Source organism: Gasterosteus aculeatus, chromosome 16 (assembly GCF_964276395.1).
Source record: "Gasterosteus aculeatus chromosome 16, fGasAcu3.hap1.1, whole genome shotgun sequence".
In the NCBI taxonomy this organism is placed as follows: Eukaryota; Metazoa; Chordata; class Actinopteri; order Perciformes; family Gasterosteidae; genus Gasterosteus; species Gasterosteus aculeatus.
The window spans coordinates 6,091,133-6,112,798 of NC_135704.1; the positions used below are offsets into that span (position 1 = coordinate 6,091,133).

Consider the following 21,666-nt stretch of genomic DNA (forward strand, 5'->3'; position numbering starts at 1 on the left):
TTCGCTCTCTCTCTCTCTCTAATGTATTTCTGTATTTTTTTAAGTAAACATGTCTTTCTCCAACTCCCCTCAAAGCTTCAGCCTGACTGAATAAATGACTGTTTCTGCAGCCTCGTGCATGTTGTTATAATGACTCCACAATTCTGAGTAAGCTGTCCTCTTCTCCAGCTGTCCTATGGTGAGAAACACAGGATTGTTTTTCCAGCGACCATGAGTGCTCTTTGCCTCAAATGAAAGGAGACTGCTTTTCATGGATAAATACTACGACTTCAACAGGCCAGCATTAGATCATTATGGTTCCATCTCTTGGGATTCAACTGAGGTAAATTTTAAAATATTGAGTATCTGAGGATTGGTTACTCCATAAATTCAGAAAGTATTGTTATTATTATAATCTATCAAATACAAGACAAAATCGCCTTTTATTGCTCTTTTATTACGTTCTGGGAATTGTTAAATGAGAAAAAGAAATGTCTTAAATTGTGTTTTACTAAAACAGTAGCACCACGTCTCATATATACAGCTCAATTCATTTTTATTTTGTTTTATTCAGACTCAAAAGTCTTCTCCCACGGACACTTACAGTGCACATCGCTGTGTAACCACAAGATGTCAGTCTTTGGTAGAATTGCACCAGACTCAAGATGTTTTCCATTTCCACAACACTTATTGTGCAATTTTCATGACTTTGAAATGAAAAGGCTTCATTTAAATCCTGTAGTAAAAACACGATAGTAATTCTGTCATCAATCTTTACCAAGATTACCCTCTAAATAATTAATTATTACGTGAAGGGACTTTCCTTTTAAGCCAGGATTGTTTCTGAGTGATAATTTTGTGATCTCATAGTGGAAATAAATAAAAGAGATTCATAAGGACTCCGTGCTATTGAGGCTGAGTCATCCTGATACTTTTCCTTTCAACATTTTCTGACAAGAGGGAAATTGGATTCTGAAAATGATAACTCTTTGAATGAGCGGAGGGAAGCAGACCAGGGCCTCCTGCTGCAGCACAAAGGAGCCTTGGAAACACCTCTACAGTGATGTGTGCTGCCTAAATCCTAACACACTGAAAATTAGTGAGCGGGAATACTTGACGAATGGGCGGTGGGAGCTCGGTTTCTTTCTTTCTATGCCTTGCGCAGCAGAAGCAATTTTGCAAGCTGTCTAGCATCTATGCATCGCTGTAACTTGAGTTTTCATTTTGTCTTATTAAAGGAAAGTCATTGGCAGCTCACTTGGGTTTAATGAATGAGCTTACATTGAGGTTTAAGCGTAACCTAGGATTCAGTTGACTGGTTTCTACTCTAAAGACAGGATGATGAATGTAATCATGGCTGACAAAAGTGAATCCCTCCCAAAGGCCTGGTGCACTGGGATCTCTGTAACTAATTAACGTTGCACTCTTGCTTCGGGCCTCAGTGTCAAACAGATTAGTGCATATTGTAGGCAAGACTCTAACGTTTGGAACGGTGTGAAGCGTTGATATGTTTGCTCGTGAGGAGTCCACGATATTCCTCTTGGAAGTTGGATTTTGCTGCGTTTCGCACCCGTCGGGTGGAACAGGTTTAAACTGACAAAGGTTCATTTCCTACGTGTGTTCAGACAAAAAGCAAATCTTGCCTCTCGCCACGACACAACTGTTGTGCAGTTTGCATTCAGTCGGCACAATTAGCCTCGTAGAAACCGTACCGCCATTAGCTGTAATGTGTCACCACATTATATGGATGTGTGGGGTCATACTTCTTTACCTTTTGGCTCTTGATCAGTGGCGTTGGATCGCACCAGAGGGGTACTCCATTCCCCTGAGGAAAGCAGATTTCAGATTTCAGTCAATTCATTTTGGGAAATAAGTTCAAAAATGTTAAGTAGCAGCCGACCCCAGTTGCACCGCCTCCACAGGTTTCCTGGCGACATCACATTGTGGTAGTATGCATGTATATTGTGGTAGTATGCATGTATATTGTGGTAGTATGCATATTGCAGTGGTAACGGTGTTATACTGCTGAAGGGATTACACTTATATGTGTACATGAAAGGCTTCTATGTAAAATACTAATTCTGTTGTCAATACTTCGTAGGATGACAGACACTATAATGATATAAAGTCAACCATCCTCCCTTTTTGTTGTCTGCTAGTTTACAAATGCAACATTTCTCCTTCCTGGACTAAGCGCTGCCCCAGACGGTCGCCATTGGAAAAAGGAAAAAATATATTTCTTTCCCAGATAGCAGAAAGGTAACGTGTGGAACCAGACCTGTCCTTTCCTGAAACCAACCTGTGCATATTGGTCTGGCTAAACGAGTCGATCTGCAACGGCAATTGACTGACAAAGGCAATGGTTAAGATTTGGTGTCAAAGTGGAAAGCAAAAGCACCTCTATTGGCCATTTGGGATTCAAGTCCATGTCATAGAGAACCTGACGAGTTTATTGACACGGTCGCACGCAGCAACATTGGACAGCAGTGCCAGGCGGAAACCTGCCGCCACAGCTAAAAAGTTACACAGCCATCCAGCATTAAAGGTCCAAGTACGTCTACAGATATTTAGCCTCCTCAACAAATAGATGTTTTTGTTAAATATCCAGAGTCATTGGCTACACCATTTTTGTCTTTTAACCTCTTAACTAATGCTAAAACCCTTCGCCATATCCCTTCACCTTGTTCCCCCATGTCAGCCTTACCGGTTGCTTTGATTTTACATAATAAGCACTAACTATATTACACTTTAAGTGGGATGTATGTAGTCTTACCGGTCAATATGGTTGGCCGCACAGCAGATTTTCTGGCAGACAGCGAGTGGCGTTCTGGTGCCTTCGTGGTCTCTGTTGAGTTGAGAAAAAGAAGAAGTACCAGCTGAGACTGTGTGTCTCCACGGCTAGCCACGATGAATCCAATGAACTAATGCCTATATTTAGAACAGATCGCATTAAATCCCAGCGATCGATCCCGATTCAAATAGTTTGATTTCATTAGCATCCGAACAGAAAGGGTGTTGTCTAATGAAGCCAGACAGAGTCATCCATCTGATATCTGTATCCAAAAAAATCATTTCAAATTGATTCTCACAAGGTGGGCTGTCCGTGGAAATGGCCACAGCTGAGCGTCTCCCTCCTTGTTATCTTTGACAATTTCTGCCTCTAAAAGGACTTTTAAGGCGGGAATGAGTCTCGCTTGATTGGGCGTGCTTGGTTCACTTTGAAACAACTTATGTGCAAAATCAAGGTGAAATGAGATATTATGGTCCGCTGTGATCGTCCTCGGCAGTCGGTGAACCCCGAGCGGTACACCCGGCCTCCTGCTCTGACGTGAAGGCAGGAAAAGTCATTATTTCTGTAACAACTGACGACATCTTTGGAGCATTCGCAGCTGCTGAACACACGCAGTGTTAATTAGTCCTTTCAAATGGCTCCGAACAAAGCGCCTGTCTGGAAAGCTCGCGTTTTAATCAGTCTTTATTGCAAGAGGATAAAAGTTTAGCCCGGCCTACCTGGGCTGTGACACTTCGCCTGGCACTCCGACATGCTTTGGAAATTGTTGGCATTGCCGAAGCAGCCGCCGTAGAAGAAATGCCTGCAACGCTGACTGCTGCTGTCAAAGAAGTAGCGAGTCACCAGCCCCCGACAGGGACCCGGAGCTTCGTCCAGGTGACACGGGTTCTTATCATCTAGGAAAGAGAGAGTGAGAACAAGTCTTAGGAACTAAGAAAATGTTACAACAATTATTGAGTCCTATTGAACAATTATCGCTCAATAAATGAACAGTTCATGGGTTCACGCATGGCACGGCAGTGCACAGTTCTAGCGTACACAGGTCACGCCCTCCACTGGACTTGGTGGGTAACACTCTCATCCAATCACAAGCATGCTGTCTCCCAGTATAACCATCAGGTGCCATCTTTGCTTCGAGGGCCACGGCACGGAACAGTATGAAGATGACTGTAATCTAAATTCAGCACTGTGCTATCAGTGGCCTCGGGGTCACCGCTGACTCCCTGTCTCCACAACTTTTTAACGTTTGGAGGAGAAATGTAAAAGTTACAGATTATTATTACTTCGAATCTGTGTTACAAACAGCTGAAATCAGTAACTGGAATGTCATCAGCAGCAGGATGGAGCACTGGATAGCAGCGTTGAGGTGGAGCGTTGTCAGGCACCTATCTTAGAATAAACTGTCTAGAGACCTAAAAAACGAGTCTCTCCCTGGCTCAAGCCAGGGACTCGTGCTTGATTTGTGCCTGTACCATGAACGCAGCCTTGGTATATTGTCCTCATCATAAGCCAAGACAGGTGCAACCTGTCACGGTGTGACTGGCTGACGTCTTTAACAGCAGAGTTCTGCATTGCATGGCAGGTGTACTGGTGTCCACCCACATTTATATCTCCTGATAGACCTCATAGACCTTGTCAGTACATCCTCATGATGTGAACTCAAACTTTGAAGAAATTGCCAACACCAAAAGGACCAAACATGCCAGGCTGTATTTTGGGATGTGAGATGTGTGTGGAATGATGCAGAGTTCATATCGAGTAGTGGAGTTTTGGGTTTGCCACACTGCAGAATATTTACAACACAATCATAATCCCACTTCATTCTTCTATTTACGTAGACACATTTCTCTTTGTCCTGTGCAGGTGAAACACGTTTTGCCGTTTGCAGTTGCCCCCGTCCACATAAGAGCATTGCTTTGCTCAGGTGCTCGTACTCTTTTCCTCCAGACATCCACTATCAGTCTAACAAGCATAAGTACTGTACCTCATCCAACCCCACTTCAAATAATGCAAACCGTCCCTTTGAGCTCTCAGAGCTTCTGTAAGACATGAAGCCGTTGAGTGTTTGCAAGACAACCAGACAGCAATTCACCCACCATACGTCATGTATTACATTACAGGCTTATAAAGCAAAGTCCACCACCTGTTTGAAGCCAAACTAGAAATCTGTGGAGACTTCTGACTAAACGCAAGCTGTCCCAACAGCTGTCGGGGGATGTCTTACACCATGCTAAATGCTCACTATCTGGTTTATCCTTTGAGTCAAGGGTGACGGTGATTAAAAAGGAATTGAGACATCTAAATGCATTTTATGAGGTGCGTTCTTCGCAGTACACTGACGCTCTCTGTGCAGCAACGTAGTAATGAATAATTCATAAACTCTACCGGTACTCTCTATCAGAGCTGTGAAGGTGATTTGTGTTTTCAGAAGAATTATTGGTCAGCTCTTTTTTCAAACTCTGGGTGTTAAATAGGCCGATCATCGTTTTCCATCTCAGGCTCGGATGGCTGTGAGCAGCAAAAGAAGATGCCTCTTTCCATGTTTGTCGTCTAATGTTTTTGCCCCATTGAGTGTCCTACCCAGAAAGATGAGATTTCATTACAATGTGCTACGGATTTAGAGCACTTTTTGGTCACCCCATCTCTGATATCTTCACCTGTCCATTTAATTAATAACCGCTTTATGCCTTCCCACAGTTGTCTTTTACCCTTTTTGCATCTGAAAGTGCTGACACAATCTTGGCCAGGCCTCCTGTGGAAAAAAAAAGAAAAGAAACGTCCCTAATGGAATGGATATTCAAGCTAAATCAATGCACTCAGGCGTAAAAATAACATTTTCCACTTGATGGAGACAGACATAATTCAATCACTAAGAAAGACACTGCTGTCATCAGCAGAAAAATCAGCCTAACAAAAGAAACAAAACAAGTAAATTTCGTATTGCTTGATTAAAATTGTATTGTTTGCATAATGCAGAAGGTCACATAAACATAATGGGATCAAAGCAACTATGTAGCACAGTGCTAAAGGTCAATGTTGGCAAGCATTAAGCGTTAAGACATCCCAAAGCCCCCCCCCAGTGTGGTACACTGTACATGAGGCCGGTGGAAGTGGCTGTGGTGAGAAAATAATAATTGACAATTATCAATTTCTGTCTCATCCAGCAGCATTTGTTTTTTGCATTTTCTTTTTTCCTCTAGTAACTATTTAATTTGAACAATGCGTGTGCTCACAGACTGAGCATTAGCCCTGAGATATAAGGGGGGGAAAGTGCTACTGTCACAGAGAAACACTGTGTTCCTGTCTCTGACCTCCTTCAGCAGAGCTGAGAAAAGGCATCAAGGACCAGAGGGAGAATGTGGGGCACAATGGCGACGACTCATTGGGGTTTCATCACGGCTGGAGAGCAACAACCTTTGCAGAGAAAGGAGGAAAAGGTTTCCCACACAGTAAGACAGAGTGTTCCTCACATGGGTGTGCAACCTTTAGAAGTGCACTCTGCCTGATGTTGGTGTGTGTGTGGGGGGGGGGGGGTAGTAAGGAAAGTCCAAATAAGCCTTTGTTTTTGAGCACCCAATACATAAATGTTATGATCTACATTAAACTAGACAAGTCTGTCCTGCTAAAAATGTGAAACAATCAATCAATTTGAACCCAAATTCAAAATGACGAAGGAACACTTGTCAGGAATTCAGCTTCCTGAACCGGGGTTGTTACATTGCCACTCTAACCTGTTTGTTCTGAGTTTCCCCAAACACATCCTGACTAATTATTCAACCATCGACACCTGCTGCTGCCTGCACACCCGGTCCTGATTACCATCCCCTTCACCATTTAAGCCGTGACCAGACAACCAGTCCCTGCCGGATCGTTAGCGTACTACGTATGGTTTTTTGCTCCAAACTCGAGTCTAGTCAAGAGTCAGTGTGTTTGTTTGCTTCTGTCTTTTTTTCCGGATCACTAACCGGCAACCTGTTTCCCTGCCTACAGCTCATCACTTGGATCGCCCTTTTCCCCTGCCTAGCCGTTGACCCGACTCCAGCCCCCACTCTTCACCACCCAACCGGACCAGACCTTCCCTACACCCTTTTTTGCATAATAAATACCCACCTTTTATTTTGATTCTTCCGTGTGGTCTGCTTTTGGGTTCCCGTCCTGGACGATCCGTGACAACACTGCTGCTTTGAACGTGCAATTGATTCAATAACTAATTTATTCTCGCAACATTACGTTTTATCTACAAAATGATGCAACTTGATTGTGAGCATTTTCCATCCGTTATGACCGACGCAGCAGTTTCCAAACCTTTTAGGCCACGGACCCCCTTCTACATCCCAACTGGGTTCATTTACCCCCAATCCCCCACACTTAAAAAGAAAAAATCTATAACTGCATTGAAGTTTCCCGATTTCAGCCAGTTCAGCATGTTTTATAAATGTTAGCTGACGTTAGCTGCACAAACTAGGCTAACAATAGCTAGTGTGTACGTAAAAGGAGGAGCTGAAGTGTATTTATTTATTACATTGTACATTTTTTATTTTAAACGTAATCCTGCAAAAGGTAGTTTCAGAATACATGTCTGTATTTTGTGTAAAAACCCTATTGATTTTGTTACAAATTATGCTACATGTTTCCTCTCGCGCACCCCACTTTGGGAATCCCTTGACTTAGAGAGTCACAAGATAACAGAGCGGAGGAGAGTGCAGTTTACTTCCCCGCCTGTTCACATTGTGTGCGTGCTTCCGATCGGTTGCGTTGCCGCGGATCAGATTTGGGACCCTTCGGGCCACATTTAGGAAGGAACCTGGAGTTAGATGCTCTCTCTTTTCTCCCCAACTGTCAACCAGGCCGAGCTACGAGGGCTCCAAGGATCAAAATGATCATTTCATCTGAAAGGCAGTTTGGCTAGTTGTAGGGTTGAGAAGACATTTTGGTTCATCTAGTTTTATCCTGTGTATCTGTTAGGGAAGTAGGGTGCCTGCATTTATTTTGGTTAGTTTGGTAATAGTTGACTATGACGCATATTGCTACAACAAGCTGTTCTAAATAATACTCATTGTGGACGGTACGGCACGACACTGGTCATGTTTGGGAGGGTGGGAGAGAGGGACACACATCGGTAAGCGGCACTCGGGTTTCTCCCACACTGGGCGTAACGCACCTGATTCAATTAAGTCCAGCGGATGATAAATTAACTTATCATGGATGTAAAAAAAACAGGCACATGAGCTTTCTTCTCACCCATTTAAAAACACGAAAGAGGAGACAGCTCTGAATCACGTTGATGTGAGATTTGACTCAGCAGATTAAATGAGAGAGCGTTTCAAAGCGATACCCGGAGGCCTCAGAGCCCGACTGCTAGGGGTGTAACGATTCATTCAGTGAATCGATTAATCGATTTATATTCCTGCGATCCAACTGAATCCATCTGTGCTCCGCAAATCGGCATTCTGGACGACATATATCGATTACAAATCGCTTGAAATGGTACATAACCGTTTGTATCGATACTTGGAAACTGCACATTGGATTTAAGCACAAAAACGGTATGGATGTGTTTGTTTTTCAGCACTTTAGACACATTAAACATTACTCGATTCAGTCTGCCTGTCGGTGACGTCATCAGTACGCCGCGCGAAGCGTGGAGGAGACAACTGCGAGTGAGACTTTCACAAACTAACATATCGATCCAGCGCGTGGAAACATTTTGGCTTTTGCAAACACGGAGGTGTTCTAAATAAGTCGGTCGCTGTTTGTAGAATATGTAGAAGACAAATAAAAAACCACGGAAACACGACGAATCTTTCCGGCCATCTACTAAGGCGCCGTGGGATTAAACAACGGCGACAGTCAGGACCTCTAGCAGCGTCACCGCTGCAGCAGCAGCAGGTAACTCCAGCTCTGCAGACACCTCAGGCCTCGCCAGCACCAAACTCAACATCACAGCAACAAGTTTATCTGTAAAGACTTGCAACCCTACAATGTGGTTGAAAATCCAGGGTTCTGTGAATTGATCCAAACACTGTGTAATTATTGTGTAATGTTTACATTGAAAATGGCACTTGATTCAAATAAAAGGTTAATACATTTGCCATTAATTGTTGTTTGCTTGTTTATAATATCCATAATTAATTTAAACCTGATTTCCTTACAAGAAACAACAGGGATCTCAGAAACTTTGCCTGCACTGTCCAGTAAAGTTACTGAATCGATTTCAAGTCACCGAATCGAATCGTTCTAAATTAACCCAGACCGTCCATGAATCGAATCGGCAACCATGAATCGCGATTCGAATCGAACAGTTGTTAAAATGAACTGACTGCATTTCATTCCATTATATTTTTATTTTTTCAATTGTCGACCTGCGCCTGAACTTTATGTTTTTCTTTACATAAATAAAGATTTCCACCACACAAGTGGTGCATGTTAGTAATTCTGTCACGACAGCCACGCCGTGATCAAGTTGTTGGTGTGCGCGGCCGTCTGTTGATTTGGACCTTGACGACGCTCAGGTGCTGCCAATTACACACCTGGCTCCAGTTCCCGATCAGGGGGGTATTTAGGAGCCGTCCGGAGATCCAGTCCCTGCCGGATCGTTACGTGCCAGGACTTCGCCTGAGACTGGGAAGTGGGTCCGGTGTGCTAAGATGAAATCCCGTATATTCTTTTGCAAGTTCACCCACGTTAAAGACAATTCTCACTCTTCAGATGAAATGTCACTTTGGGAAGTTTTTCACGCTCCTTTTCAATAATTGTGGACGGGAAGAAGATTTTCTTTAGGCTACGCTGCCTCAAATGGTCCTCAAGGGAGTTGCAACTGTTGCCACTTGTCGGCCCAAATCCCGTGTGCGTTTGTTAGTTCTTGTGAGTGTGCCCCACTGGTTTGCTCGTCACCACAAAGCCGCAGCAGCTGATAACGGCGTCCCATCAGACCACGGCGCATAAGCATACAATAACGTGCAGATTCTTACAAAATTGCAGTGCTTTTACAGCCGCCAGCGAGCCCACTAAGATTCACACATGGAAGTGTGTTCAATTTAGATAAAAGGTGTTATGCTTTTCTGCAAACTGCCCTTTAAATGCCACGGGACAAATGCAAGTTTTATAGCTCTTCTAAATGCAATGTAATTTTCTTTATGATCCGAAAGCAGAGTAAGCTGTGCACTCAAACTAGCGCTATTATTTATTGGTCACCTTCATATTTCCGTCCGAGCACTTTCATTTCAACTCGGATGGAGCCAGAAACTCCTCACCTCAAGATTCTTCCACACAGCACAGAGACTGATGTTTGGAGACAGGAAGGAACACAAAATCCAGGCACAAACTGCACGAGGGCAATGCCTGCAAGGTGCGAATCCATTCACGGTCCTCGTGGCATGAAATACAAAGGTGAAGGCTGTTCTGTGCCGTTGGGAGAAAGCACTTTGTCACGCCACAGCATAACAGCGCATCTAATTACTTTGACAGATGTGTCATTGCTTTCATGCGAAGGCATATTTCAAGTTGAGCAGACAAGCTTGAGGTTCAAAAGGTGTATTGTTTTCCCGACAGATATCATTATAGCTTTTGAATAAGAGGGAGAGGTGTTTTTTATTTGTTGACATAATCTTTTACACTGGTAATCTCAGCACTGACCTAAAAACACCAAATAGTGTTCTGCCTACAGCATATTAGCTGTTGAAAAGGATAGTAGACCATCAAAAGATCATACTACATAGTTTTGTGGAGTTCAGGCAAACTGTAACCCACATCTCCTCCAACGAGTTATTTTGCATATGATATATTTTAAATACAGCGCAGTCGACAGAAGTTTTTATCTGCATCCTACCAGAGCAATGACATATTAAAATGTGCTACGCACAGGGCAGGTTGTTTATCATCTGAGTATTCAGTATCAAATGAGTTGGATCGGGTTTACAGGCGAAACAAAACTCTGATCAGGTCATAACTAGTTTTAATCAATAAATTCAATTTAGTCTGGTCAGTGTGATCTTTAAATAATCGGCAGCCTCGCTTAAATGTGCCCGTATTTTTCATTAACCAGGTGGCTCGAGGAAAACTTGTTCCATTTTAGCCGCATACAAAGAAAATGACTTTGTAATAGGATTTTATGCCCGAGGTGGCGATACAATTCAATGAGGAACAAACTCTTCACTTGCTAACAACATAACGCAGAGCTGTAACTCGTCTTGCAAAACCTACCCCCTTTGTATCAATGATGTCGAGGCCTTTACTGTTGTCAACTTGAATTTGTTCACCAAACCACAAAGTGAATCATTGGAAACACGGCACCGAACCGCTTGGTAATTAGTTGACTATGACGCATATTGCTACAACAAGCTCGTCCTCGGCGGCGGTTCGCACTCACCTGAGACGACGCACATGTCCTCGCATTCCTCCAAAGTCCTGAAATTGTTGTCGTTTCCCCCGCAGCCTCCGTATTCAAACTGCTCGCAGTGGCCCGTGTCCACGTTGAAGAAGAACCGCTCCTTGATGGCCTTGCAGGGCCCCGGCTCGTCCCTCAGGGCGCACAACTCGTTGAAGATGAAGAGCTCGGGTTGAACTGCATCTGATGAGGTGGGACAGAAAGACAACACACGCTATGTGAAAAGGAGTTTTATGTCTGTGTGTGTGTGTGTGTGTGTGTGGGGGGGAGAGACGACATTTGGTCGAAACATGAATTTTAAACCTGTCTTGGAGATAAGGTAAAGTTGTTGACTATTATTTTCCAAAATACTTGGCGTGTGCTTTAACAGCAGATGCAGGCTGCGTGCAGGGTTTGAGGACAGCTGTGTGACCCTGCTTAATATTTAGACTGGATCATTAATAATGAAATATGCCAAATTGTGACATAAGGTGCAGACACTTTAGTTTTTCATTCTCTTTTCTAAAAAATCAAAATGCAACTCATGTTGTAGACGCAACAAGCTACAGGAACCACAATATGAATTCCCACAGTAGCCGCTGGGAGGGCAGTGAGGGAAGATGTCACATGATGCAGCAACCAGCAACAGTTGACACTGCAACACAACGCGCAGTGTGCTGCAGACCTGTATGTGTAATACGGCACCGTTATCCATAACTGTCAAGATACTGAATTAGCTCTGAATCGACACACTTCTCTACTAACATCACTTCATAAAAGCCCAGTCCAATTTGGGAAAGAGTGGACATCAGAGCCCGACTGACATGAAATAGTTAGAGGTTATAAGTATATGTGAAACTCACCCACCACTGAATGGATGGCTTTGGAATTTGTGCATACATGCATGTTCCCCAGGGGATGAACCCAAATTACTGGGATTTAACTTTTCCTCTGGTGTTATGGGGACAACATCCGTCCCTTTTGAGAGTAAAATTCTGCATGTTGTTTAACCAAACACTCCATAGCCTCCAGAGTATCGCTGAGGGCCAACGTTTGCATTTGGACACGGATCTGAGTTGCTCAACACCCACTGTGCCAAACACCTGTGATGCCAGAGACAGGCAGGTTGAGTCGGTTTGAGGCCCAGTCCCAGCTTGTTTAATAGCACAGAAGAGTAACCCGCAAACTCCATTTCTAGGTCTCGCGGCAAAGTGGACCCAAGTACAAACTGTACAGAGCAGAAAAGCAAACAAAAGCAAGCCGCAGTTATTGATGACTCAGGAAAACAAAGAAACAGCAAAGCCGTTGCCGGGATGACAGTGAGGAATGATGAACTGATGAAACCACTGGAGAAAGTGAGATGTAGACAGAACCAGAGAGTGCCACAGCGCTGACAGCTCCCAGTGGTTCTGTCACCTGCAGCCTTAACTATATGACATGTCACTCTATGAGACAGTTTTAAAGTATTCTTGTCATTCTCCCCTGCTATGAAACTGAAAAGGAAATGTTGAAAAGATGAAAAGGCTCATTCTTAACGCTCACAAGTAACGCAAAGTTCAGAGGCCTCGGTATAAATCAACGCAATGAAGAGAACATGACAGCAGAAGTGGAGTCACAAGAATATAGAAAGCAAACAAACACTTTGTTATGTACCACCTAGTAAATACTTCATGGGGTGAGACATGTATATGAGTTTAGGACCAAGCAAATCTAAATCTAAACGCCTCAGTCACCTGTTGTTAGTTGGCTGGTACGGTCATAATGTGTTCCTCTTCATGTGGATTTCGTGCCCTGTAAAGCACTTTGTGATGTTGGTCTGTGAAAAGCGCTTCGTGAATACATTTGACTTATTTATTGTATCTATTTTTATCTCTTTTTTTTGGCAGAGCTCTACCAAACTACATTTTGTTTTGTTTTATCGTTGCCTTATGACTTATTCTGAGTTAGTCAGCATGTTGGAGGAACTTCCTTCAGTGACTCATTAGGCTGAAAGGTCCATGAAGGGATGAGTACAAATTCCATTGAATAGAAGTGATGTTGTGTTGCAACACAACGGTCAGCGGAGCGTGTGTGCGCTCCGGTGAAAGAACCAAAGGAGTGCATCGACTATGTCTGTGTAGGTGGGCCTGCAATGTAAGAAATAGTCTGTGTTTATCGGAGCCTTGCCCTGAGGCCGGCGGACAAAGGCCCGAGGATGAGTCACAGCCCGTCCCTCCATTTCACAGCTGAACCCTGAACACTCATCGAACAGGACTGCGTTTCGCTCCCAGAAATACAACCTCCAAATGGATTAGTTTAATGACCCAGAGAACCTTTTTGTTTGTTTCTCCCCTGAAAATGTGAATGAAAAAAATAATAATTTGGAGCTTTTAGTAAATTCATGGAGTGAACATCTGAGTGTTTTAAAAGGCAAATACTTTTGGGGGAATAAAGAGAATAGAGTGCTAACGAGTGGGCTTATTAACTCAAAGCATGGTGCATCATAGCTTATGTTAGCCTTAATGTTTCCACACTTTTTATCTGTTGATCTATTTCTTTGTGTCTTGTACGATTAGTCAGCATCAAAAGGGATCAATGTTGTGGAGTGTTGGAGGAATTAGTCAGATCTTTAAAATACTCAATTGAAAGTCGTTCCTTGGAAAGCAATATTATTTTTTAACAAGAACATATGTACCGAGCTTGAGAGAAACAAACTGAGTAAATTTCAAAGCGACAGTTCTGATCAAAGCCAGTGAAATCTTCCCATTTCCGACAGCTTGTTAACACTAAGTTACAATCAAAGTTGTGGCTCTTAAAATTGAGGAAATGCCAATGCCAAGAGAAAATGGCAATGTTAGATCAACTGAGTTGGTGAAATGAAGAGTGACTGATGTTGTTATTGTCTTTTTTTTCTCTTTTTTTGGAAAAACTTGTAATGCGTAATTAATTAATCTGAACTGTCCTTTGTTCAGAATAGCTAATCGTGTTTATAAAAATCGAGATTATAAACCTTTTTTTTAACATAAGTTTGTGTACAATGATTGAGGTCATGTCCGTTTATTGTACCACAAGGTATCGGGTCACGCCCATATTTTGTACAATGACTCAACAAAAAAAGTTCCTTACCCAAATTAAATGAGCATTACTATTCATTCGTAATAAACTCAATCATTCAACCTGAAGAAAATGACAGGCAGGGAACCAAAAAAGAAACAATGGCAATGATCCTACAGATCATCTCAAATGCATCTCCTAGAAGCAATAAACTTTGGCCTGTCTGCAGCAGCGGGGAGATGACCTCCTTCCAGCCGCAATCTTGCAAAGAGCACCTCCTACAGCAGTTCAGGTTTGGAGATCAAAGTGGGCTTCGAGCTCCTTCTAAGGCCTTTTTCTCTTGCAGATCAAAGGCTTCCCCCTGAAACACGGACACATTTGTGCCCCCAGGAGGAATCGGTTGAGTTCAATCTTTGAGAGCTCAGGTTGTGTGGTTGGGAAACAGACTGGGGGCTACCCTGAAGGCTGACTGAGTATCTGTTTTTGGCCACGAACAGGCCTGGTCCTGCATGGCTCAGGAGACACCGCAAAGCACGAACGCCACGGTCGGCGGTTTGATTCTTGTTGGATACGCCCAAGTGGAAAAACCTTGCTCTCGCACGAAGGATCACTGTCAATACGAAGTCTTCGAGCCAACAGATCTATTTGCAATCTTTTACTATACAAATGTCCTGTGGTGTTGCTGAGATGATTTGAAACCAACCCTGTCATTGCGGAGAAGCCAGCTTAGTTATAAAAAAAGGTACGGCAGGTGTTAAGTATGATGAGCGAGTTAATTGTCGCTCTGTAACTCGATAGCTGTTGTCGGCCCATTTGTCCCCGCCGAGCCGGATTTAAAGTTCCCCTTGCCTCTTCCACCCACAGTCTCTTTAAAAATCTGGACACCCTAGACTGATAAACAAAAACAAAAATCAAACTTACTGTGTGCCTTTTCATGGCTTTAACTCCCTTCCCTCTGTCTAGCAGCTGTTTTAATCAACCAATTTTTTTCCCTCGGCAATGGCAGTGTCTTTTCCTGGCAACATCCGAGTTCAGCCCCTACCTGCAGGGTCCCACTTGTTGTCAATAAGCGCCATCATAGCGGGAACCAGAAATCCCTCCGTCTCCTTTGATTCCGCACAATTCGTGCTCTGACATTGTTCGGTCCGCCAGCGCCAGACTTTGCAATCCCACTTAATGCCAATTAGAGTCCGTCTCGGATGGTTCTCAGCCAACAATGTGACAAAGTTCGCTACCTGGGCAGGTGGGGCTTGTATGATTTGATGAGCTGAAGGCCGGTGACATATATCCTTAAACCCGTAATGCCCTTGGGAAACTAAAATAAAATCACCCAACGCCTTGGAGCGAAATGGAGTGTGGCAGCTCCTCGGTCCAGAAGTAGCAGATGGCCAACAATGATGTTGGCATAAGTTTGACGTAAGTTGCACAAGCCTGCAGGGTAGATTCTACCAAGGCCCCATCTGCCAAATTGAGGGAGTCCCAATTACAAAACACTCAGTGAATTATTCATCACATCGCTTGCAATAAAAACCAAACGATCCTGAGAATGGAGGTGTTCAAACCAGTGAACATTTTCCAGAGAGGAAATAATTAAATACAAAGATGAAAGCCTTGTGAGAATGTGATTGTCTTAACATGTATGTAACTGCCTGAATGGAAACAAAGGGAAAGAACAAAGAACTGTGACTTTAATTAACAGATTGCGTAACATAAAAGGTCCCTACATATTTAAAGTTGGGAAAAAGCTACTTAATGCTGGTTGTTGGATTTAAGCTGAACACACCAGACATATGTTATAGATATATGCCATCTGAGAATCATTTTTAAATAGATGTACATTTTATTGGGAAAACTATTCGTAGTCAGTAGAATGTTGGATCATATTACTTGTCCCACAATGATCCTTTTTATAGATGGAGGAGAGTTTTAAGGAGCGGTAGAATTAATATAAAAAAGCGGTGGGACATGTTTTCTCGTCTGTGAAGCTTCTGCTGGTGAATATATTAGGGCATATTAGGGATTTCCTCAATTACCAGCTGCTGCTCAGGTTTCCTTGCCGTGCTCACGAGCTGTACCACATTATTTGCTTGTTTTTGATCTTTAAACATGCGAGCCCTAATTTAAACTCCTTGCGAATGTGAATAGCTCAGTTTAGATCCAAACCACAGATGCCCACAAAGTCTCACGTGCCAATTTGCTGTAATAAAATGAGAGCATAAAGTGGAGGGGTGCACACGGACTCCCATAATGGGAGCAGCCAAGCATCGGAGCTGGCTCTCCCCCACGTGTTGTTGTGCCGTTCTGTCATCAGGAGCCGATTCTGACCCGATTCTGAACAGAACGTATAAGTCTCTATAAGCTAATCGGGTTCCACGTTGAACACGATGTAAACGGGAGCTCGGTTCCATTCTAAATGTGCCGTCATTTAATGTCCCGTTGGGGAAAAGTTGTAGTGGAGCTCATAAGGGCTGCAAGTAAATATACATTTACACATTACCGAGATAATGGATGCATGTATATGAGCTTATGATGACAGGGACAGTAAAGACTGCACAGCAACCCGAGACACGGCACATTCTCTTTTGGGGTAATGCAGCTGGACTACTATAGACAAGGAAGGCCCAACATTATTGTTTTTGCCCTTTGAAAGAGGCACAGCAGAAAATCTCATTGTTTTCTTCTGGGTTTTAATTTGATCTTCAAAAAACTCCAATTTTAAAACATCCATATTCCTGTATTTGCAAAAATGTGATATTGTATTATCTCATTGCAATATCATGAATACAAACTTTTCCACATCTACACTGCTGTGTGTGTTTTTCAGAAAGTTGAATTATTCCCACAGCAGAGCCCCATCAAGCAGGTTTCTGAACAACCACTGAGAGTTCTACCAGATGGGAATAATAACTTCTTGTATTTGACTATTGCGCGTTGGAAAGTTGCTATTTAGTCCAGTCTGAGTAGAAGCGAGAAAAGCTATTTTTCTTTGTGCATCTTCAATACGCCTTGGACAATGAAGCTGTTATTTGTCCGATTATATTAAATTGACCTTTCAGGTATCTACAGGCTGCAGCAATAAACGTTTGTGTCTTCGTGTCTCTGAATCAATGCGCCACACAGAAGGAGAGAGCAAGTGGCTCATTTCCCATCCATGCAAACACCAGTCTCAACTGATTCTGCTCTAGATCCTCTCTCGATCAGACGAGACGATCAATACGGCGGCCCTTTTCTGCAATGTACTGCAGGTCAAACATTACAAATGAGAAAAAAGGATTTTTTCTCTAGTGGTAATCGGTAGGCTTTAGTGAAACTTCAGTTTGAAAGCATGCTTTGCTTACAGGGTTTAACCCTGCGTTTGGTACAAATCAACAGCATCTTTTCCTCTTCTGTCTGATGTCACTTTGTCCCTGTCTTGTTAACGGATTCCATGTCCATAACCTGCTCCTATCATCATGCTGTTTTTTATTATCTGGGTTCACACATTTCATTACGCAACTGCAAATACCACATTTCCAACATTAAAACATAGATTTTCTTTGTCTATGCTTATTTTTCATAATCATAGATTCACACCATATATCCGCTATAATAGATGAGCCCCACAATTTAAGGCTCATAACCATGCTGGCATTTTTGGCCACGCTGCACTATAAATCATCCCTTTCTGTGGATGGAGGAACAAGTGTAAAAGAAAGAACTTGCTGGCATGGTTATCATCGCTTGCTTTGTTCATTCCTGTTTGTGCCAATCGGTTCAAAGGTCTTGTTTCGTGGCTGATACCACCATGACGAAGGCAAGACAGCTGCAAAACCTTAGTCAATAAAGGCACGCTGTACTGGAGAAGGCTTGCGCAACCCGTTTTTATTATGAAGGATTTGCAGCTCTGCGCCGGCACGTTCTTACGCGTGAAGTAAACAAATGATCCCACTACACAGAGCAGATAGCTCTACCTTCACTTTAAAAGGTGACGTTAGCTTTGACTACACTTTAATTGAGCAGCTTAATAGCGCACAAGTCATCTCATTTACAATAAAAAAAAGACGCCCACCTTGTCCGAACCTGCGCAGAGTGGAGACAAAGTGATCACTCTGTCATCGTGTCGTCTATCTGAGTGCTACTCAAACAAGTTCAGACTTCACCTCTTTCTTTTATTCGCCAAGCCTTTTATTCACCCCACTGACACGAGTTGCTATGGTTTAGTGCAAAGCTTACAATTAGTCTCCAAACCCTCTCATGAAGAGAGGAAGGCTTTTTCTTTGTTTGAGTATAAATACAACACTGGAAAAAATGCCCCTCCAAAAATAAGTAAAAAAACAACAAATACGAGACGTTTTTGCTTGAAATAAGCAAAAAAATCTGCCAATGGAACTAGTGAAAATCGGCTTGTCAAGATTTCTTGAAATAAGATGTAATATTTAGGACTTTTGAGATAGGAATTGATCTTGAAATTAGCCAGGTAAACTTATTTTGAGCTATATTTTACTAGTATTAGAAAGTGTTGTGTATCATAATAAGCTTGAAATGCTCAAAAGTAGCTTTTTATTTTTTCACTGTTCATGGCATCCCTCTTATTTCAAGTGTATTTAACTCATTTAAAGTTCTAAAATAGTGACATTGTCCTAGATTTTAGACCACCACCAACTTGAAATAAGATTAAAAAGTGATTATTTAAGCATTTTAGGATAAAAAATGTCTTGAAGTTAGCTGGAAATACTCATATTATGCATTGTTTTACTCATAAGAAGTGCTTTTGTATCATAACTAATCTCAATTCAAGTGCTTTTAACTTAATGTTAGCTCTACAATAGTGATACTGTTCTAAATTTAAGACAAACGCATACTTCAATGAAAACAAGTTGTGCATTAAACAAACAAATATTTTATTTGCATAAGAAAGAGCATGCCTCTTTAGCTCTGAAATGCAGGAGGGAGCAAACAATTCTTACAATACAGTGCAGTTAGTCAGTTACACTGTGCCTGCAGCACCAGCCATGTTTTGGCGCAGTGTGTATGGCACTGTAATAAAATACTAATAATAGTAAAAAAACATAGCAAAACATGACATATATGTGTAACACATGGATTACAGTCAGACATAATCATCTGACCTCTGTCTCCTCAATACACTTACAATGTGCTTATTATTGCAACAAGTTATGGGTCTTGGGCTAACATTAACATAAATATTTGACCACTGTGTCCCTCAATAGATCAACAACATTGTTATTATTGCGACCTTAACATTGGGAAACATTTGCTAAATAAGAATGGAAACGGCTTTACTTGCCAACAAAGGCATTCCAGTCAGCCATGCCCTTCTTGAAAGATGGTGTGAGGTCTCGCTCATGGATTGTGTCCAAGAGAACCTCCGTTTTTATGACAGAGAGCAGAGTGGCTACGCACCTGGGGTAAGTAAGGTGTAGAGCATAATAGTAGGCCGTAAGGTATAAAACACCCTGTGTTACCTTGTCTTTTGGGAGCGTAGTTATCAGCACATCTCCTACAGCCAGGAGGCAGTTGGACAAACTCACAATAAGGACTGGGCAGGAGAGACGACGTTTCTTCAGATAGTCATTGGGGTCTTCTTTTTCCTTAAACACATAAAATGGACATCTTTCCATCAGGATAAAGAAAAATTCAGAGGAGGAGCTATGGTTTTCTTTTACATCAGTGATTTTAGTGGTACTTGAGGAGTCCAATATTAACTGAGGTGGCACACTGTCTAAGAAGCTTTAGAACCACAGATATAAAGAATATCAGAATGTGTCTGTGGGTCTACTGCAAAAAATTGTGTTGCTTAACACACTGTATTTGAATCTATATAAATGTATTTACATTTGTTGGGCTAGGCCAGTCTTTTTAGGTCTTCACTAGGTCAATAAAAACTATTAACCAAGTAGTGCATTCATTTTGCTTACCTCGAGGACATGCACAAGAGCCTCACTCACATGTCCTAACTTCTTCAGAGGAGCAGATGAAGAGGGGAACAATGAAGGCAGCACACGTAGGATACTGAGAGCCTGTTCAATTGTTGAGGATAATATGTGTTACTTTTACACTTAGATAATACAAGGTCAAATCTGACCAACAGTTTACAACATCTGCTAAAATACAAAAAAAGTTACACAAATCATGCGATAGCCACCACAGATGAAAAGAAGACACTAGCACATAAACCTGCCTAATGTCCACCCTAATAACATCAAACATCATTGCTTACCTTTGTCCATTCCTACTGAGGGTTTCAGCAGCTTTTTCCACACACCAAAAAACTGCACCTTCTGGCAGAAGTCGTCCCATCTTCCCTTCAGCTCATCAATGTAATGGATGTTATTTTTGTCCAGAATGCGTTGAAGCTCCCCCATCACCTATCCAACATACAAATAAAGACATTTGACTGCATTGGGTAGGAGACAGAAATTGGCATACAAGACATTGTTTTGTGTGGTGCCATGTTTTAAATTATGCTTAGTCAATAATGACTTACATGTCCAATGTCCTCTGGAATTTTCTTGTGTCTGTCCTCCTCGCAAAAAGAATCAGAGTCAATGAATGCTCTTCTGGCTGAAAATTCCAAATCCAGGAGCTGAGAGACGGACTCACGGTTTGGAGTTTTCTTCTTACGCAAAGATGCGGGCATCTTAGATGAAGGACAGAAATATACATAATTAAATACATGGCATTAATTCATAGAAATTAGTAACTTTATAAATAATATGGTAGCAATTAGTTTGAGTCTTCCAGTTTATTAGTCTTCCAATCAAAAGAAGTGTAAACTATGAACACCACACAATGGTAAATTTGTAAATGTAATGTTAGAACTCACATCTGGCATTGCTGCCCGAGTCTGGGGTGCTACTCCCTTCAGAAGGGAAGTCTTGAATGCTTGAATGCTGCCCCACTTTTGAGGGGAGATCCAGAATGACTGTTGAGTCACTTGAATCAAATTCATCTGGGTCAGTCAGGTTGGCACTTTGGCTCCTCGAGTCGGCGCCTCTTTGGATTGGTCTTTTGGGGTGATCTCAAATTTTTCAATCTTTTGTATAGCTGTGAGTACGCAGTAACCTGTGACAAGAAAAATTCAAATAAATGCTTCAAACATCAAACATGCACCTGGATGCATTTGACCTACCCATGCATACTTGCTGCTCAGGTCTCGGTCCTGCAGCATGGGGTAGTACAGCACTGTTCGCTTTGCCATAGCTGTTATTTCTGGCTTTGACGGGTATCTGTCTCTGTCCCCCGTTGCCCTCAGGATCGCGATCATACTGGTCATGGTGTTTCGGATGAGCCGACATCTGAGGTCCTTTGACATTTGGCAGTTTCTCTCTTCGCCGGCCCTCGCCAACTCAAAATATTGTTTTTGGGCATTGCTCTAGTTTGGTGTCAGTGTGCAATACATATTCTGGGAAGGATAACTCAACAACATTTTCAGGTGTTGTGTGCTTTGCAGGACATCTTTTTACTTGAGTGGATGTCTGAGATAGGGGTGACCCAA

The 21,666-nt window shown here is 42.4% G+C and overlaps 1 protein-coding gene and 1 long non-coding RNA gene across 2 annotated transcripts in view; both read right to left on the reverse strand.

Annotated features, from left to right (window-relative positions):
• The window catches only part of tfpia (tissue factor pathway inhibitor a), a 34,111-nt gene that overhangs the window by 1,545 nt on the left and 10,900 nt on the right, over window positions 1-21,666 (reverse strand). Inside the window, exons 2-5 of the mRNA XM_040201276.2 lie at window positions 11,139-11,339; window positions 3,490-3,666; window positions 2,753-2,824; window positions 1,751-1,804 (exon numbers count right to left, since the gene is read on the reverse strand). Of these exons, the coding sequence (XP_040057210.2) occupies window positions 1,751-1,804; window positions 2,753-2,824; window positions 3,490-3,666; window positions 11,139-11,339 (504 nt within the window). The remainder of the gene's footprint in view (window positions 1-1,750; window positions 1,805-2,752; window positions 2,825-3,489; window positions 3,667-11,138; window positions 11,340-21,666) is intronic.
• Window positions 19,029-20,808, reverse strand: LOC120810993 (uncharacterized). Its single transcript, XR_013452945.1, has 4 exons — window positions 20,656-20,808; window positions 20,389-20,536; window positions 20,087-20,188; window positions 19,029-19,759 (listed from the first exon to the last, which is right to left on the reverse strand). It is a non-coding gene; the product is annotated as an uncharacterized LOC120810993 (long non-coding RNA).